The following is a 16,014-nucleotide window of genomic DNA, read 5'->3' on the forward strand; positions in this document are numbered from 1 at the left end:
AACCAATAGGGAAATTACAATATCTAATACTGCTCTTTCTAACGCCTTTTCCTAGGATAGTAACTGGATTATGTTAATTGCATCGCTATACCAAACTGGGGTAACTGGAGGAATCTGCATGTCAGGTACCACGGTAAATAGTTGGAAGCTGCTGCACTTGGGGATGACCTGGAGAACTGTATTTAAAGGGGTTTCTCGAATCAAAGGAGCCTGACACTGCAGAGACAATGTCAGCACAAGCAGTAGGAACTACAGAAGTGAGAAGAACAGCGGCAGCATCAGTTCAGCCAGCTACATTCAGGATAGCATAAACTTCTTTACCACCTTGCGCTTCCAAAACAGAGTTTAAACCAGTGTGAGAACATAGTACTTTAAGAACAGTAAGGTTACTAGGAACATCTTCTCACAGTAGACCCTATCATTATTAGTGTAAAATGAGTCCCAGTAATTATGCAAGTAAATCAGACCCACAAAAAAAATGTTTACACTTTGCTCTTTCTCCAATCCCACAGATCTCTAATGTATTCATCTTATTCTAGCCTTTGAGCATCCCTCATTTAAATCATTCTACCTATGGCGGCTGTGCCTCCTGCTACCTAGATCATTTATTCTAGAATTCCCTTCTGCTTCACTTTCTTTCTTAGAGACACTCGTAAAAACCTACCTCCTTTACCAAATTTGTTATTTATTCTGTATATCTCATTTTGTGGCTTAGTCTAATTTTGCTTTTCTCTATTTTGCTCCTACAAAATGCGGTGGGATGTTTCATTACCTTCAAGGCACTACACATAATTGTTCTTTGATTATACTACTAGACAATCATTCAAAAAAAAAAATCATACAGTTTAAGAAAGAAAATCCACCCTCCTTACCCAGTCTGGCTTATGTAAGATTCAAGGATGCAAACCAATATGGCTGACTCCTGATTTATCGTGACCACTAACTCTAAATTGAATCCACGAAAGCATAGAATGGGAACACAGCAAAGTTGTCAGGGCAGAAAATTGTAGCGTGGCAAAAAAATTTTAGTCCGTATAAAGCGGCAATTGGATATGTACACGACAAATGCAAAACAAACGTTCATTGTGATGCAGATGTGACATCACATTCAAAGTGCACTCAGACTTTAGCAATAAATAGTTAAGGCTTTTTATAGTGCAAATTCACAGCAAAAAATGCCAGTAGCAGAACCTAAATAAACACATTCTCTCGAGATGCTGCGACAGTGTTGCTACCTCTGACCCAGCAGCTGTGGGTTCAAGTCCTACATCTGCCACATACATTAGGGGAAAACAATGACCTAGTACTGGTATTATTGCTAGACTGTCAATCCAGGTAATGTTCTGGTAACCTGGGTTTGAGTCCCGCCGCGGCATCTGGTAGAACTTTGAATTTGATAAATATCTGGAATTAAGAGTCTAATGGCGACCATGAAACATTGCTGGTTGTCAGAAAAACCTATTTGGTTTATTCATGTCCTTTAGGGGAGGAAACTGTCATCTTTACCTTGTCTGGTCTACATGTGACTCTGGACCCACAGCAATGTGATTGACTCATAACTGCCTTCTAGGCAATTAGGGATGGCCAATAAACGCTGGTCCAGCTGACAACGCCCTCATCCCATGAATGAATAAAGAAAAAAAAAATTCTGCAAGAGACTGTTCAGTGCTTCATTTGCATTCTTTAAAAACTTTCTTATCTTAACTAGCAGAAAGGTATAATTCTGAATATGACTATGCCAGGTTCTTGCTTCATTGGCTTTGGAATAACTCTTCCAATTCACTAGAAATAGTAGAATAAAGAACATAGTCCAGAGTTTTAAAATTGGTTTGTTGTTAGTGTGGAAAGCCCTTTTGATGTAGGTGCAATTATAAAACTTTTAGATGCAATTTTCACTTTCCACCTTTTATTCTTTGCTGTTTATTATGATCAGACGTCCAGTCACCATTGTTTCAATTCAACTGAAATAACGTACCAACTATGTTGCAGTTAATTGCAATTAATTTTTTTAGTTCTAGAAAGTTCCCATGTTTCTTATCAAATGAACGTTATTTTCTAGCAGATATCTGTATCTTTGGTGCCTTACGTTACACACTGTACGCTGTACCTCAGTTATGCATTTGATTAAATACACCTAGAAAATAAAAAGTTGGTGTTTTCAGAAATAAACCTCATGAATTAAGTCTTCCAGAGACATTATATGGCAAGTGACATAATACCTTATCCAGACACCTACCCTCCATTCCCAGCCTCACCAAAATGAGACATTATCATCCTGTCATAACAGCCCTCTGAAATGCCATATTATAACACTCAGTTGTGCCAAACTCCTAAATGGAAGTCATAATAGTAAAACTGACCAGATCTCCCTACAACGAAATTGACACCAAATGTCACAAATTTACACCCACCCAGTGAACCCTGTAAAGCCATCTCATGGTATTAGACAGGGACTTTCAAAAATTGATAGGGGGAGACTCCTCTTCACCTATCCCCTCCTCCCACCTCAAGCCACACCTCCATTTCCCACCTACTAACCTCATCCCGCCTCCTTGACCTGTTTGTCCTCCCCAGACTGACCTATCCCCTCCCCACCTATACTCTCCTTTCCACCTATCTTCTCCTCTATCCATCTTTGGTCCGCCTCCCCCTCTTTCCCTATTTATTTTAGAACCCTTTCCCCATCCCCCTCTCTGATGAAGGGTCTAGGCCTAAAATGTTAGCTTTTGCGCTCCTAAGATGCTGCTTGGCCTGCTGTGTTCATCCAGATTCACACTTTGTTATCTTGGATTCTCCAGCATCTGCAGTTCCCTTTATCTCTGATCACATGAGATAACTCTAGCAGATAAGGTAAAGGTAAATCCAAGAGATTCTACAAGTATATCAAGGGCATATCAGTAACTAGGGACAGAATAGGGCACCTTCTATAAGTCTCTATAACAATGTCAATTACATCAACGTAACCTGTAACTAGTTACTAGCATGTGATTAAGTACCTTTTGTTCACATTCTTCTAATTAAACCAGGAAGTGGTTTTCTTCTACTAGACTGGACCAAGCAGGCCATGTACAACACAGCAGGTCAGGCAGCATAGAGAAGCAGGAAAGTTGATGTTTCAGGACGGGACTGATGAAGGGTCTTGACCTGAACCATTGACTGTCCTGATCCTCTGATGCTGCCTGGCCTGCTGTGTTCCTCCAGCTCCACACTGTATTGGCTCTGACTCCAGCATCTGCAGTTCCTGCTATCTCCAAGCAGGGCATGTAGATTCCTATACTGAAAGAGGATATTGGCACCAAACCTATCACATGATAAGCTGTAGTTTTGCTAGCTGCACAAATAACATTCACCACCATCCCAGGCCACCTAACGTGGACTGACAAATGATAAGCAAAATTAGCATTACATAGCCACCAGTAAATTACCATCTCTGAAAATATGTGTATTAAGAATCTCATATCTACATTAATAGCAAGACCATCGACATCCTGTAGGTCACCACTGACTAGAAACTGGACTAACCACCTAAATATTGTGGCTAAAGGACAAGTCAAAGATTGGCTTTGAGTCCCCATCCATAAGGCACAAGTCAAGAATATGATACTCTCTACTTGCCCAAAAGATGCAGTGAATAGACCTCTTTAATTTCACATTTTTTGTTGATTTTTGCTTTTATACACCTCCTGTGCAGCTGTAACCTTGTATGCTTCACCCTAAGCGTCCAATGATTTGCATGTCTTGTTTGCTATGATCTGCATGTACTGGCTCACAAAACAAAGCTTTTCACTGTACTTGGGTACATGTGACAACAATAAATCAAATCAAATCTCACCAAGGTTTCCTTGACAGAAGCTTCCAAGCTTGCAGCCTTGACTATTTCGAAGGATGGGAATCAAGCCTGTGGAGACACCACATGCTGGTTAGTAGCTCTCCAAGTCAGTCACCATCCGGACTTGGAATGGTATTGCCATTGTTTCTGGTTCGAAATCCTGGAACTTTGTCTTCATGCAATACTGTAGGCTGCTGCGGATCAAGAAGGTATCTCACCACACCATCTTGGGGAAAACTTGGAATAAAGAATAAATCTTAATAGGGATGCCCATGTTCGCTCAACCTTTTTTAAAAGAAGCTGCAGCAATGGATTAATTTGAATTTATGTTTCAAATTGTGTTTTCATGTTAAACTTTTTTAAAATTATAATTTATTTTGTTCTGCATGTTTACTCTTCCTATTATATTTAAAATTTAATTTGAGTAAATTTTTCCTGCTGCTTGCTGGAAATCTGAAATAGAAACAAGAAACGCTGGAAATGCTCAGCAGGTCATGCAATATCTGAGAAGACAAATAGAATTAACTGAAGCTTAACAATCGTTGACCTGATACATTAACCCCATTTCTTTCCACTGATGCTGTGTGAACCTGCTGAGTATTTCCAAAATATTTTATTTTTATTTCAGCTATCCCCAGAGTTCTGATTAATGTGTCGTTTCTTCATCAACGTCAAATAAACAGATTATCTCATTGTGCTGGCATTGCTGTTTGCAGAAGTTTTGCTACCTACAAATTGGTTATTGTGTTTCCTACATCGCAATGGTGATTGCACTTCAAAAATAATTCTTCATCTGTAAAGTGCTTTGAACTGTCATGTGTGCCACATAGTATGAATCTTGAACAGTTCATCAACTTTACTGACACCTTTCACTCCAACCTCAAGTTCACCTGGATTATCCCTCATACCTCTCTCTCTCTCTCTCTCTTTCCTGGACCTTTCTGTCTCCATCTCTGGTGACTGCCTTGAAACCAATATGTATTTCAAGCCCACTGACTCCCAAATCTACCTAGACTACACCTCCTCTCACCCACTTTCCTGCAAGAATGCAATCCTTTACTCCCAATTCCTCTGCCTCCACCACGTCTGCTCCCAAGATGGGGCGTCCCTCTCCTGAACATCCCAGATGTCCTCTTAGTTTAGGGGCTGCAACTTACACCCTTCACTGATTTAAAATATTCTCGACTGCATCTCAGTTGTTTCCTGAATCCCTGCTCTCGCATCCCCTCCCCAATATTAACAAAGACAGAATCCCCCTTGTCCTCACATATCACCCCACTAACCTCCATATCTAACGTATCATTCTCTGCCACTCTGCCACCTGCAATCTGACCCCACAACCAAAGATATATTTCCATCCCTACCCTATCTGCCTTTTGTAGGGACCATGCTCTCCATGATTTCCTCATCTGCTCTACACTCCCCACTAGCTCCACCACCCCCAGCATCTTTCTCTGCAACCGCAGGAAGTGTTACACCTACCATTACACCTCCCCCTTCACTTCTTTTCAAGGCATCAAACAAACCTTCCACATCAGACCATTGTTCACCTGTACATCCGCAAATGTAGTCTACTGCATCCGCTGCTCCCAACGTGTCCTCCTCTACATTGGAGAGACCAACCGGAGGCTCAGAAACCGCTTTGTAGAGCACTTTCTGCTCTATTTGCAACAAACGACAATACCTTCCAGTCGTGAATCAATTCAACTCCCCCTCCCACTTCCTGGGTGACATGTCCATCCTGGGCCTGCTCCAGTGTATCAATGACACCACCCAGAAACTGGAGGATCAGCACAACATATTCCGCTTTGGGAGCCTACAGCCCAATGACCTAAATGAGGACTTTACCAGTTTCAAAATCTCCCCAACCCCAGCCTCATCCCATGACCAACCCTCCCTCTCAATCCGCCTCCTTGACCTGACACAACCTGTCTGTTGTCTCTCCCACCTAACTGACCAATCCTCACCACTGCCTACCTGCACTTACCTATCACCATCCCATTTACCTTCCTCAGCCCCACCCCTCTTCTCTCTTTTTATTTCTGAGCTCCCTTCCCCCTCCCCCATTCCTGAAGAAGGGCTTCTACCTGAAATGTCAGCTTTCCTGCTCCTCTAATGCTGCCTGGCCTGCTGTGTTCCTCCAGCTCCACACTATGCTATCTCTGACTCCAACATTGGCAGTTCTTACTGTGTCTCAGTATTGCGTCTTTTAGTATCTTTGAGGACTGTAGGCAGTCTGCCACAGCTGGACCCAGTTTGAGAGTTGATTGAGTTTGACTCAGTGCCAAGTGGGACCAATTTATGGGAAATTTGCATTTATGAGGTCAAATGCCAATTCTTTTAATTTATATTGGTAGCTCACAATTAATACTGCAAAAAAACTCAAAGCTATACCAAAACTAAATAATGGATATATTTTTATTTCTAAATAATTATCAACTATACTTTGTCATTCTGAAGGCTCGCTGAATCTGAAATGTTAACTCTGCTTTCTCACTGCAGACCCTGCCAGACCTGCTGAGTTTCTTCAGTAATTTCTGTTTTTGTTTCTGATTTCCAGCATCTGCAGTTTTTTTTTAATCAATGAATACCTTTAAGTTTGACATTGGTAATTCTTGCCAGTCAAGGGTAGCGAAAGGTACTGTGTGTTGATTAAAACGTGGAATTCAAAACACAATTGGTTCAACTGTGACCTTATTGAAAGATGAAGTAGTCCAAGGGGACAAGTGGCCTAATTCTGCTCCTATTTTGTATGTTTGTGAAATGCTGGAAGTACCCAGGCCGGTGGCATCTTTTTAGAGTTCTTTTACCTTTTGTCAAAAGGGTGGAGAACTCCCCTCATTACTCCTTCTTGAAATAACATTACACAGAATCTTTTTTAACTGTAGGTGTCCCTCTACTCCAAGGGCTGCAGTAGTTCAAGAAGGCAGCTCAATACCACCTACTCTTTGGGGCAGTTAGGGATGGATCATAGAGACAAAAATAGAAATTGTTTAAAAAACTCACCAGATCTGGCAGCATCTGAGGAGAGAAATCAGAGTTAACATTTTGGGTGGAGAGACCCTCCCTCAGAACTGATGATAACTAGATAAAGGGTTAGCAGCAACTGCAGATGCTGGAGAATCTGAGATAACAAGGTGTAGAGCTGGATGAACACAGCAGGCCAAGCAGCATCAGTGGAGCAGGAAAGCTGACATTTTGGGCCTAGACCTTTCTTCAGAAATGTTTTCTGGCCTGCTGTGTTCATCCAGCTCTGCACCTCGTTATCTCATAGCTAGGTAAATGTTGGTTTGTATGCAGAAGATGGCAGGGGCTGGAAGGAGCAAACGATAGGCTGGGATAGAGCTCAAAGAGAGGGAAAAGCAGGTTGACAGATAAAGGTGTGGATAACGATTTGGATAGAAGAGAATGGACAATAGGTGTTGGTCTGTGCTTCCACATCTTATGAATAACTAAAACCAAACATCCCACTGAGATTGATAAAATAAGAGGAAGAATAAACATCTAGGCTATAAAATATAGTAGTGAGCAGAAATAAATAAGGTGTCATTTAAGGGAACTAATGCCTTTTCCTTTAAGACGGCAATGCGGAACTGTTCTTTGGCACTTGTGCTGCGCCGGGGAACCTTTTCTGTGGAACACGAAAGGCTATTTGCTTGTGTTCTCTTCTGTTTGTGAGAAAATCGAGTTTCCTTTTAAGAAAATCAAAATAATTTTGCAGAAAGAGAGAAACTGAGGGGGAGATGTCGGCTTTTGCGGATGATTATGGGGCGGAGGTGAGTTTGTGGCGAGGGTCCAGTGGTATCTTGCTGTTGTGTTAATGAAACAAACACATGGTTCTTGCAGCCTGAGGCCCAAAGGAGCCTCAGTTTATCAAGGATCCCCTTCCACTAAAACTTTGTGTTATCTTTAAAATATTGTACTTATTATTTCTAGTGGATTTAAAAACAAATGTTCAGAATGTCCTCATTTCTTCTGAATCATTCTACTCTTCGTTTCTAGCACTCGTTCACCTGCACAGTTATTTTGACGTTAAATATTTTGTTTTTAATATGTAGATGTTTCTTTTTCTGGTGGGATTCTTTTTCTACTTCGCTAACCCCATCAAAAAAAGAATTGTACATTAGATATTACCGTCCTATTTGGGGGTGGGGTGGGAGATAAAATCCTGCAGATGCTGGAAATTTGGAATTAAAATAAAATCAAAGTGCTGGAGAAACTCAGCAGATCTGGTAGCATTTTTGGAGAAAGAAACAGTTAACACTTTGAATCCAGTGTAGACTCTGCTTTGGAATTGATGTTGCCAGACCAACTGGAGTTCAAGGCCCTCCGCTTCTTCCTGTCCTGCAGGCCCAACCAATCCCCATCCGCCTAGCCGATCTCGTCCTCACCATCAACAACTTCTCTTTCGATTCCTCCCACTTCCTACAGACACAGGGAGTGGCCATGGGCCCCAGCTATGCCTGCCTCTTTGTAGGTTACGTGGAACAGTCCGTCTTCCACACCTACACTGGCCCCAAACCCCACCTCTTCCTCCGTTACATTCATGACTGTATCGGCGCCGCCTCTTGCTCCCCAGAGGAGCTCGAACAGTTCATCCACTTCATCAACACCTTCCACCCCAACCCCAAGTTCACCTGGGCCATCTCCAACACATCCCTCACCTTCCTGGACTTCTCAGTCTCCATCTCAGGTAACCAGCTAGAAACTGATGTCCATTTCAAGCCCACCGACTCCCACAGCTACCTAGAATACACCTCCTCCACCCACCCTCCTGCAAAAATTCCATCCCTTATTCCCAATTCCACTGCCTCCGCTGCATCTGCTCCCAGGATGAGGCATTCCACTCCCGCACATCCCAGATGTCCAAGTTTTTCAAGGACCGCAACTTCCCCCCGCAGTGGTCGAGAACACCCTTGACCGCGTCTCCCGCATTTCCCGCAACACATCCCTCACACCCCGCCCCTGCCACAACCGCCCCCAGAGGATCCCCCTCGTTCTCACATACCACCCCACCAACCTCCGGATACAACGTATCGTCCTCCGACACTTCCGCCATCTACAATCCGATCCCACCACCCAAGCTTTTTTTCCATCCCCACCCTTGTCTGCCTTCCGGAGACCACTCTCTCTGTGACTCCCTTGTCCGCTCCACACTCCCCTCCAACCCCACCACACTTGGCATGTTCCCCTGCAACTGCAGGAAATGCTACACTTGCCCCCACACCTCCTCCCTCACCCCTATCCCAGGCCCCAAGATGACGTTCCATATCAAGCAGATGTTCACCCGCACGTCTGCCAATGTGGTATATTGTATCCATTGTACGTGGTGTGGCTACCTCTACATTGGGGAAACCAAGCGGAGGCTTGGGGACCGCTTTGCAGAACACCTCCGCTCGGTTCGCAACAAACAACTGCACCTCCCAGTCGCGAACCATTTCAACTCCCCCTCCTATTCTTTAGATGACATGTCCATCATGGGCCTCCTGCAGTGCCACAATGATGCCACCCGAAGGTTGCAGGAGCAGCAACTCATATTCCGCTTGGGAATCCTGCAGCCCAATGGTATCAATGTGGACTTCGCAAACTTCAAAATCTCCCCTTCCCCCACTGCATCCCAAAATCAGCCCAGCTCGTCCCCTCCCCCCCACCGCATCTGAAAACCAGCCCAACCTGTCTCTGCTTCCCTAACCTGTTCTTCCTCTCACCCATCCCTTCCACCCACCTCAAGCCGCACCTCCATTTCCTAACTACTACCTCATCCCACCTCCTTGACCTGTCCATCTTCCCTGGACTGACCTATCCCCTCCCTACCTCCTCACCTATACTGTCCTCTCTACCTATCTTGCTTTCTCTCCATCTTCGGTCCGCCTCCCCCTCTCTCCCTATTTATTCCAGTTCCCTCTCCCCATCCCCCTCTCTGATGAAGGGTCTAGGCCCGAAACGTCAGCTTTTGTGCTTCTGAGATGCTGCTTGGCCTGCTGTGTTCATCCAGCTCCACACTTTGTTATCTTGGATTCTCCAGCATCTGCAGTTCCCATTATCACTGAGTTTCTCCAGCACGTTTTGTTAAAAGAAAGACCTGCATTTATCTAGAGGTAACACAGTGTGGAGCTGAAGGAAGACAGCAGGCCAGGCAGCATCAGAGGATCAGGAAAGTTGACATTTTGGGTCAGGATCCTTCTTCAGAAATGCATTTTATATGGTTTAATTTGGGATGTCTCAAAGTACTTTATTCAAACTGCAGTCACTACTGTAATGTAGGAAATACCTAATCAACTCCCACCCCAGTCAGCATGTGATGATGAGCAGACAAAGTCTCTTTTTGGGTGATGTTGATTGAGAGACTAAAAAGAGGCCAGTATGCCAGGAAGAACTCCCCACCTCCTCTTTGAAACAATGCCATGAGATCTTTTACATTCACTTAAGCAAGTAAATGGGAATTTTAATTGAATATCACTCTGAATCAGACAGTACAGTGCTCCCTTAGAACTGCACTGGAGTGTCAAATTTATGTTTGAGCTCAAGCGCAAGAATGCAAATTTATCTTAGAATCGAGTCTGAGGTGAAATAAGGGCTGGTTAGGTCACGTGTTCAGAATAGCACCAGCATTGCACATTTGGTTTCCTGTCCAGTTAAAGTAAATTTGGAACCTTCTTCCTTGCCCTGCCTCTGAGAATGGAAGGCAATGGCAACACGCTACTGAGAGAGCTACCTAGAAAATAGATCTGGGATCAGGCATCAGCAAACAAATGAACCAAGCACCTGCCTTCAAACAAAATGCATATGATAGAAATGGCTATTCTTCCATCTCAAAATATGACAGAACCTCAAAGCTGTGGAATTGCTTATCATCTCAGCCTTTTTCTGTACAATCTACAGTCTTTTAAATCTAACTTTGCCATTAGTTAAGCTTAATTATCTCAACTGTTTTGCCAAGTTTCTTCACATTTGAGGTGGATCAATATGGGCTTTGACCCAACACTCAAGTTTTGGATTTACCAGCAAAACACTAGAAACTCTAATGCTTTCCTGATAGATTTATTTTATACATTTGTGGAATGACTCCATTCTGTAATGATCAAATGTCACTCTCTGGGGAAAGCAGTTGTTCCTGAGATCCTTATTGTATTATAATGATTGTTATTAGTGACTATCTTCCGTACGCAGCCTGAAGTTGTTTTAATCTTCAGGGGTTAAATTAGGAGGAGAGATTTGGGTGTGAATATTGGACAGTGAAGAAGGTTATGTCAGAGTACAATGGGACCTTGATCAGATGGCCCAATAGACCAAGGAGTAACGATGAAATTTAATTTAGACAAATGTGAGGTATTGCATTTTGGTAAGGCAAACTAGGCAGGACTTGTACAATTAATGGTAGGGCCCTGGGGAGTGTTGCCGAACGAAGAGATCTAGGGCGTACATAGATCCTTGCAAGTGGAGTCATAGATAGACAGGCTGGTGAAGAATGCATTTGGCCTTGCTTGCCTTCATTCATGAGAACATTGTTGGGACATCATATTGTGGCTATATAGAACATTGGTGAGTTCACTTTTGGAATACTGTGTATGATTCTGATTGCCCTTTGAAAGGAAGGATGTTGTTAAACTTGAGAAGGTGCAGAAAAGATTTCCCATGATGTTGCTGGGACTGGAGGATTTGAGTATTCAGGAGAGGCTGAATAGACTGAGGCTTTTTCCCGGAGCGTCGGAGGCTGAGGTGACCTTATATAAAATTATGAGTTGCACGGTTAAGATGAATAGCCAAGGTTGGGAGTCCAAAATTAGAGGCCATAGCTTAATGTGGGAGGGGTAAGATTTAAAAAAATCCTGGGGTGCAACTTTTTCCACATGGAGGGTGCCACTTGCCTGGAAATAGCTGCAAGAAAAGGTGGTATAAGTAGGGAAAATTCTAACATTTAAAAGTCATCTGGATGGGTACGTGAATAGGAAGGGTTCAGAGGAACGTGGGCCAAATGCTGACAAATGGGTCGAGGTCAGATTGAGATGACAGGTTGGTGTGGGTGAGTTGGACTGAAATATCTGTTTCCGTGCTATATGTCTCTAAATTAGATATGTTTTCTCTAGAAATTAGAAGGTGATTTGATAGAAGTCTTCAAGATATTAACAGGAAAAGACAGGGTAGATAAAAATAAACTATTTCCACTGGTAAGGAATCCTAGAACTATGGGGCACAATTTGAGAATTAGGCCCAGACTGTTCTGGTGAGATGTTAGGAAGCACTTATACACAATATAATTACGAAGACCTCTCTTTCACAAATGACAGTGAAAGCTGGATCTGTTGTTAATTTTAAATCTGAGTAATAAACTTGTGTTAACGAAAGGTATTAAGGAACATGGGGCAAGGCAGGTACATGTAGTTATTCACAGATCAGCTGTCGTCCCACTGAATGGCTTGACAAGCTGAATGACTACTTCTGTTCCTATGTTTTCTGTCTCCTCCAATCAGGGTAGCAACTCTTCTCTACGTCTAATCAAAACTTTGATAAATATAAAAACTGCTCTCGGTCTATCTCTTGGTTTTCAGTTTTGTAGGGGTGAGGATATTTAGCTTCAGCAGCGTATTGCAGTTTAAATATCAGGGCGGAATAGCAGCTGAAAGAAATTCAGAGAGGAAGAACTGGGCATGTTATTTGTGGTGTCAGCTGATTTCAAGAAAAGAATTTTTGTGACTGCAAATCTTGTAGGAAGGTCTTGGTGTTTTTTTCTTTTATTGAACCTTGAGCTGGATTTCCTTGTGTGCATGTGTGAATGGTATTTTATGCAGAAGTGCAATGATTGAGCTGTGCTGTGATATTAGTTCATTCATGGGATTTATGGGCCAATGTTTGCTACCCATGCCTAGTTGCCCTGGAGGTGGTGCTGGTGAGCTGCATTCCTGAACTGCTGCAGTTTGGTTTGTATAGGTAGACCCAAAATGCTGTTATGTAGGGAATTCCAGGATTTTGACCCACTGACACTGAAATATTTCCAAATTATGATGAAGCGTGGCTTGGAGGAAAAGTCGCAGGTGGTGACGTTCCCATATATCTGCTGCTCTTGTCCTTCTAATGGCGGTGGTCATAGGTTTGGAAGGTGCTGTTTAACGAGCATTGTCATGTTTCTCTAGTATATATTGCTTTGCTACACTCAGCTTTCCTGTTCCTCTGATGCTGCCTGGCCTACTGTGTTTTTCCAGCTCCACACTATTATCTCTGACTCCAGCATTGGCAGTTCTTACTATCTCTGGATGAGAAAATGAGTTTTGGTAAATAACTGAACAGACAAAAGGAGAAAACAGAAAGCATCGAAGATGAACGAGAAACAGAAATCTTGGCTGAGGGGAGAGTTGAACTTCCATGTGGTGCAATTTTCCTGGATAAAAAGCGACAGTGAATTCAACACAAAAACAAAAGCAAACCACTACAGATGCTAGGAAAGGAGTAACTCTCCAAGGCTTCTTGATAGAACCCTGCAAACATGCAGCCTCTACCATATGGGAGGATAAGGAAAGCAGATGAATGGGAACACCACCATCTACAAATAACACATTATCCATATCTGGGACTATATTGTCATTCTTTCAATGTTGTTGAGTCAAAATACCCTCCTTTCAGCACTGTGTGTATCCCTACATCTCCAGGACCGCAGCAGTTCAAAAGGGCAGCACACACCATCTTTCAAAGGCAACTGGAGATGGGTAGTAATGGTTGGCTTTGCGCCACAACCCATGAATGAAGTTTTAAAAGAGCAGTACCCCAGGCAGCATCTGTGGAGAGAGAAACAGAGTTAACAAATCAGGTTCAGAGCCTTGTGTCGTTTAACCTCTTCTGCATTCCATTTTATTCTGACCATTCCTTCATTCTCCTGCTCTCCCTCCCACTCTACTTTTCCTCAATTTCCCTATGTCTATATTAGCTTAAAATCTCGTAGATGCTTAATTTATTTCCAATTATGTTCTTGTTAAGTGAACTAGAACGAAAGGAAGCCTTTTGTAAGCATTAGCACTGACATAGACCAGCTGAGCCAAACAATGTCTCTCTATAGTTTTGTTGCAGTCTTGAAATTTCTCCTTACAGTCGATTCTGTGCATTACACTGCCTTACACATGGTTATTGCAAAGTGTATTGTGCCCCTTGACCTTTAATAGGTATAAGGGGATTGGTTAGTTCAGTTGCTGAATAGCCGGTTTGTGATGCACAGTGATGCCAACAGTGTGGTTTCGCCACTGGCTGAGATTACCATAATGTATTCTCCTTCTCAATCTCTCCCCTTGCTTGAGGTGTGATGACTCTTCTGTTAAGCCGCCATCACCACTATTCTCTCTAATGAGAAATCAGGACTGTGGCAACTTTAATACGAGAAAATGATGGTAGTGGAATGAGTTATTTTTACATAATTTTGTTTTTGCTGTGCACAGTATTTGTCTTGCCTGAAAAGTACCTGCACTTTTTCTAATGTTTTCAACTTGTTTATGAACTTTGTGTGTTTGTACCATTGATACTAAATTGTCTTCACTTCTATCCACAGTATGATCCATATGCCTACAATGCTGATTATGATCTCCATACAGGTAAATTTTCTAATGCAATATTTTTTGTTTGATGTGCTTGCTTAGATGCTGTAAACATGTCAGCACGTATGAGTATGTAACCAATTGTGATTGTCAGCTTGAGCTGAAGAGTCAGCCGAGCTAAGTGAGTCAAACCTCTCCTCCAGAGAGTGAGTGAAACAGTGAATTGGTCACGTTGAGCCTCATTTTAAAGGATATGGAGTTGGGGAGTCAGGACAACTATCTTGTGCATGATCCCCAATTTGACCTGGGGCCTTGGTGAGTCCATGATTTTAGCAGCCAGACCTTGACTTGCACAAATGTTTCAGGAATCCCTGGGGCTGTTATGCTGTAAATAGCCTGCAACCTGGAGGGGCACACTGTCCTTAAGTGTCACTGTTTGGGGGATTGGGGAGGTGAGGGCATGACTGGCTTAGTAGACAAATGTACCACTTACTATAGTTTCAAGCTCAACATTCCTGGGCACAGTATTTGTCTTGCCTGAAAAGTACCTGCACTTTTTCTAATGTTTGCAAGTTGTTTACGAATTTTGTGTATAGTGTAGACACCCGGTATGCCTTAGCTTTGGAGCATGGGCCTCAATGTAAATGTGGCTATCAACTGAAATGTACAATGGTTTAAAATTACTCAATTGGCTGAATTCCTCGAAGAACCAGTAGTACTTCAGTTATGTATTCAGCCCCTATTAGGGTGTGGAAGGATGGAAAGAATGTTAAGAAGAGAATCAATTATTGTAAAAATCCTTTTATTTTTGTCAGGTGACCCTAAGCAGGACCTTGCTTATGAGCGTCAATATGAACAGCAAACTTATCACGTGATCCCAGAAGTCATCAAAAATTTCATCCAGTACTTCCATAAGACAGTGACTGACCTGATTGATCAAAAGGTTTATGAGTTACAATCTAACCGTGTATCCAGTGATGTGATTGAACAGAAACTTTATGAAATTCAGGACATCTATGAAAACAGGTACTGATGGTAAACATTCATAGCACGTGTTTGTGGACCACTAAATGAAAGAAGAATTTCTTTTATAAAGCAGAATATATATCGAACTTGCCTTCACACAAGGCTACATGCCGTTAAAGGGCAGCGTTTGGTTTTCAGTCCATTTGTTACTCCTTACTCGTGCTTCACAGGAGTTGAGCATCATGGGTTCAGGCCGGAAACTGAAATTGAAATTACGACAGATCAGATCTTAATGAATGTCAGAATAAGCTTAAATGGTTAAATATACACTCCTCCTAAGTCCTATGTTCCTAGAACATGAGTCCATCAGAAATAGGCTGTATGAACCACTGGGCATACTATGCTGTCAATCCTATCCTACCATTTCCCCATATCCAAAAATCTACTGAGTTCTGCCTAAAATATACTTAGCAACTGAACATTTGTGGAGCTTTGGAGCAGAGAACTCCAAGGATTCAAACTGAATGAAAACATTTCTCCTCCTAATCTCTGAAGTAAATATCTAAGCCCTTGTCCTGAGAAGAGGATTCCTAATTCAAGACCTCTTAGCCAAATGAAAGAGCTCCTCTATATCTAAGCTCTAGATTGCTGTAAAGAACTTGTTTCCTTTCAATGAGATCGCTCCCTCCTTATTCTAAATTC

At 42.5% G+C, this 16,014-nt stretch overlaps 1 protein-coding gene across 1 annotated transcript in view; it reads left to right on the forward strand.

The window, feature by feature from the left end:
• The first annotated feature begins 7,441 nt into the window (after positions 1-7,441).
• eif3s6ip (eukaryotic translation initiation factor 3, subunit 6 interacting protein) overlaps positions 7,442-16,014 on the forward strand; it is a 30,884-nt gene continuing 22,311 nt past the window's right edge. Inside the window, exons 1-3 of the mRNA XM_048521428.2 lie at positions 7,442-7,605; positions 14,361-14,403; positions 15,162-15,372. Of these exons, the coding sequence (XP_048377385.1) occupies positions 7,573-7,605; positions 14,361-14,403; positions 15,162-15,372 (287 nt within the window). The 5' untranslated portion in view covers positions 7,442-7,572. The remainder of the gene's footprint in view (positions 7,606-14,360; positions 14,404-15,161; positions 15,373-16,014) is intronic.

This window comes from Stegostoma tigrinum, chromosome 38, assembly GCF_030684315.1.
Source record: "Stegostoma tigrinum isolate sSteTig4 chromosome 38, sSteTig4.hap1, whole genome shotgun sequence".
Classification (NCBI taxonomy): domain Eukaryota; kingdom Metazoa; phylum Chordata; class Chondrichthyes; order Orectolobiformes; family Stegostomatidae; genus Stegostoma; species Stegostoma tigrinum.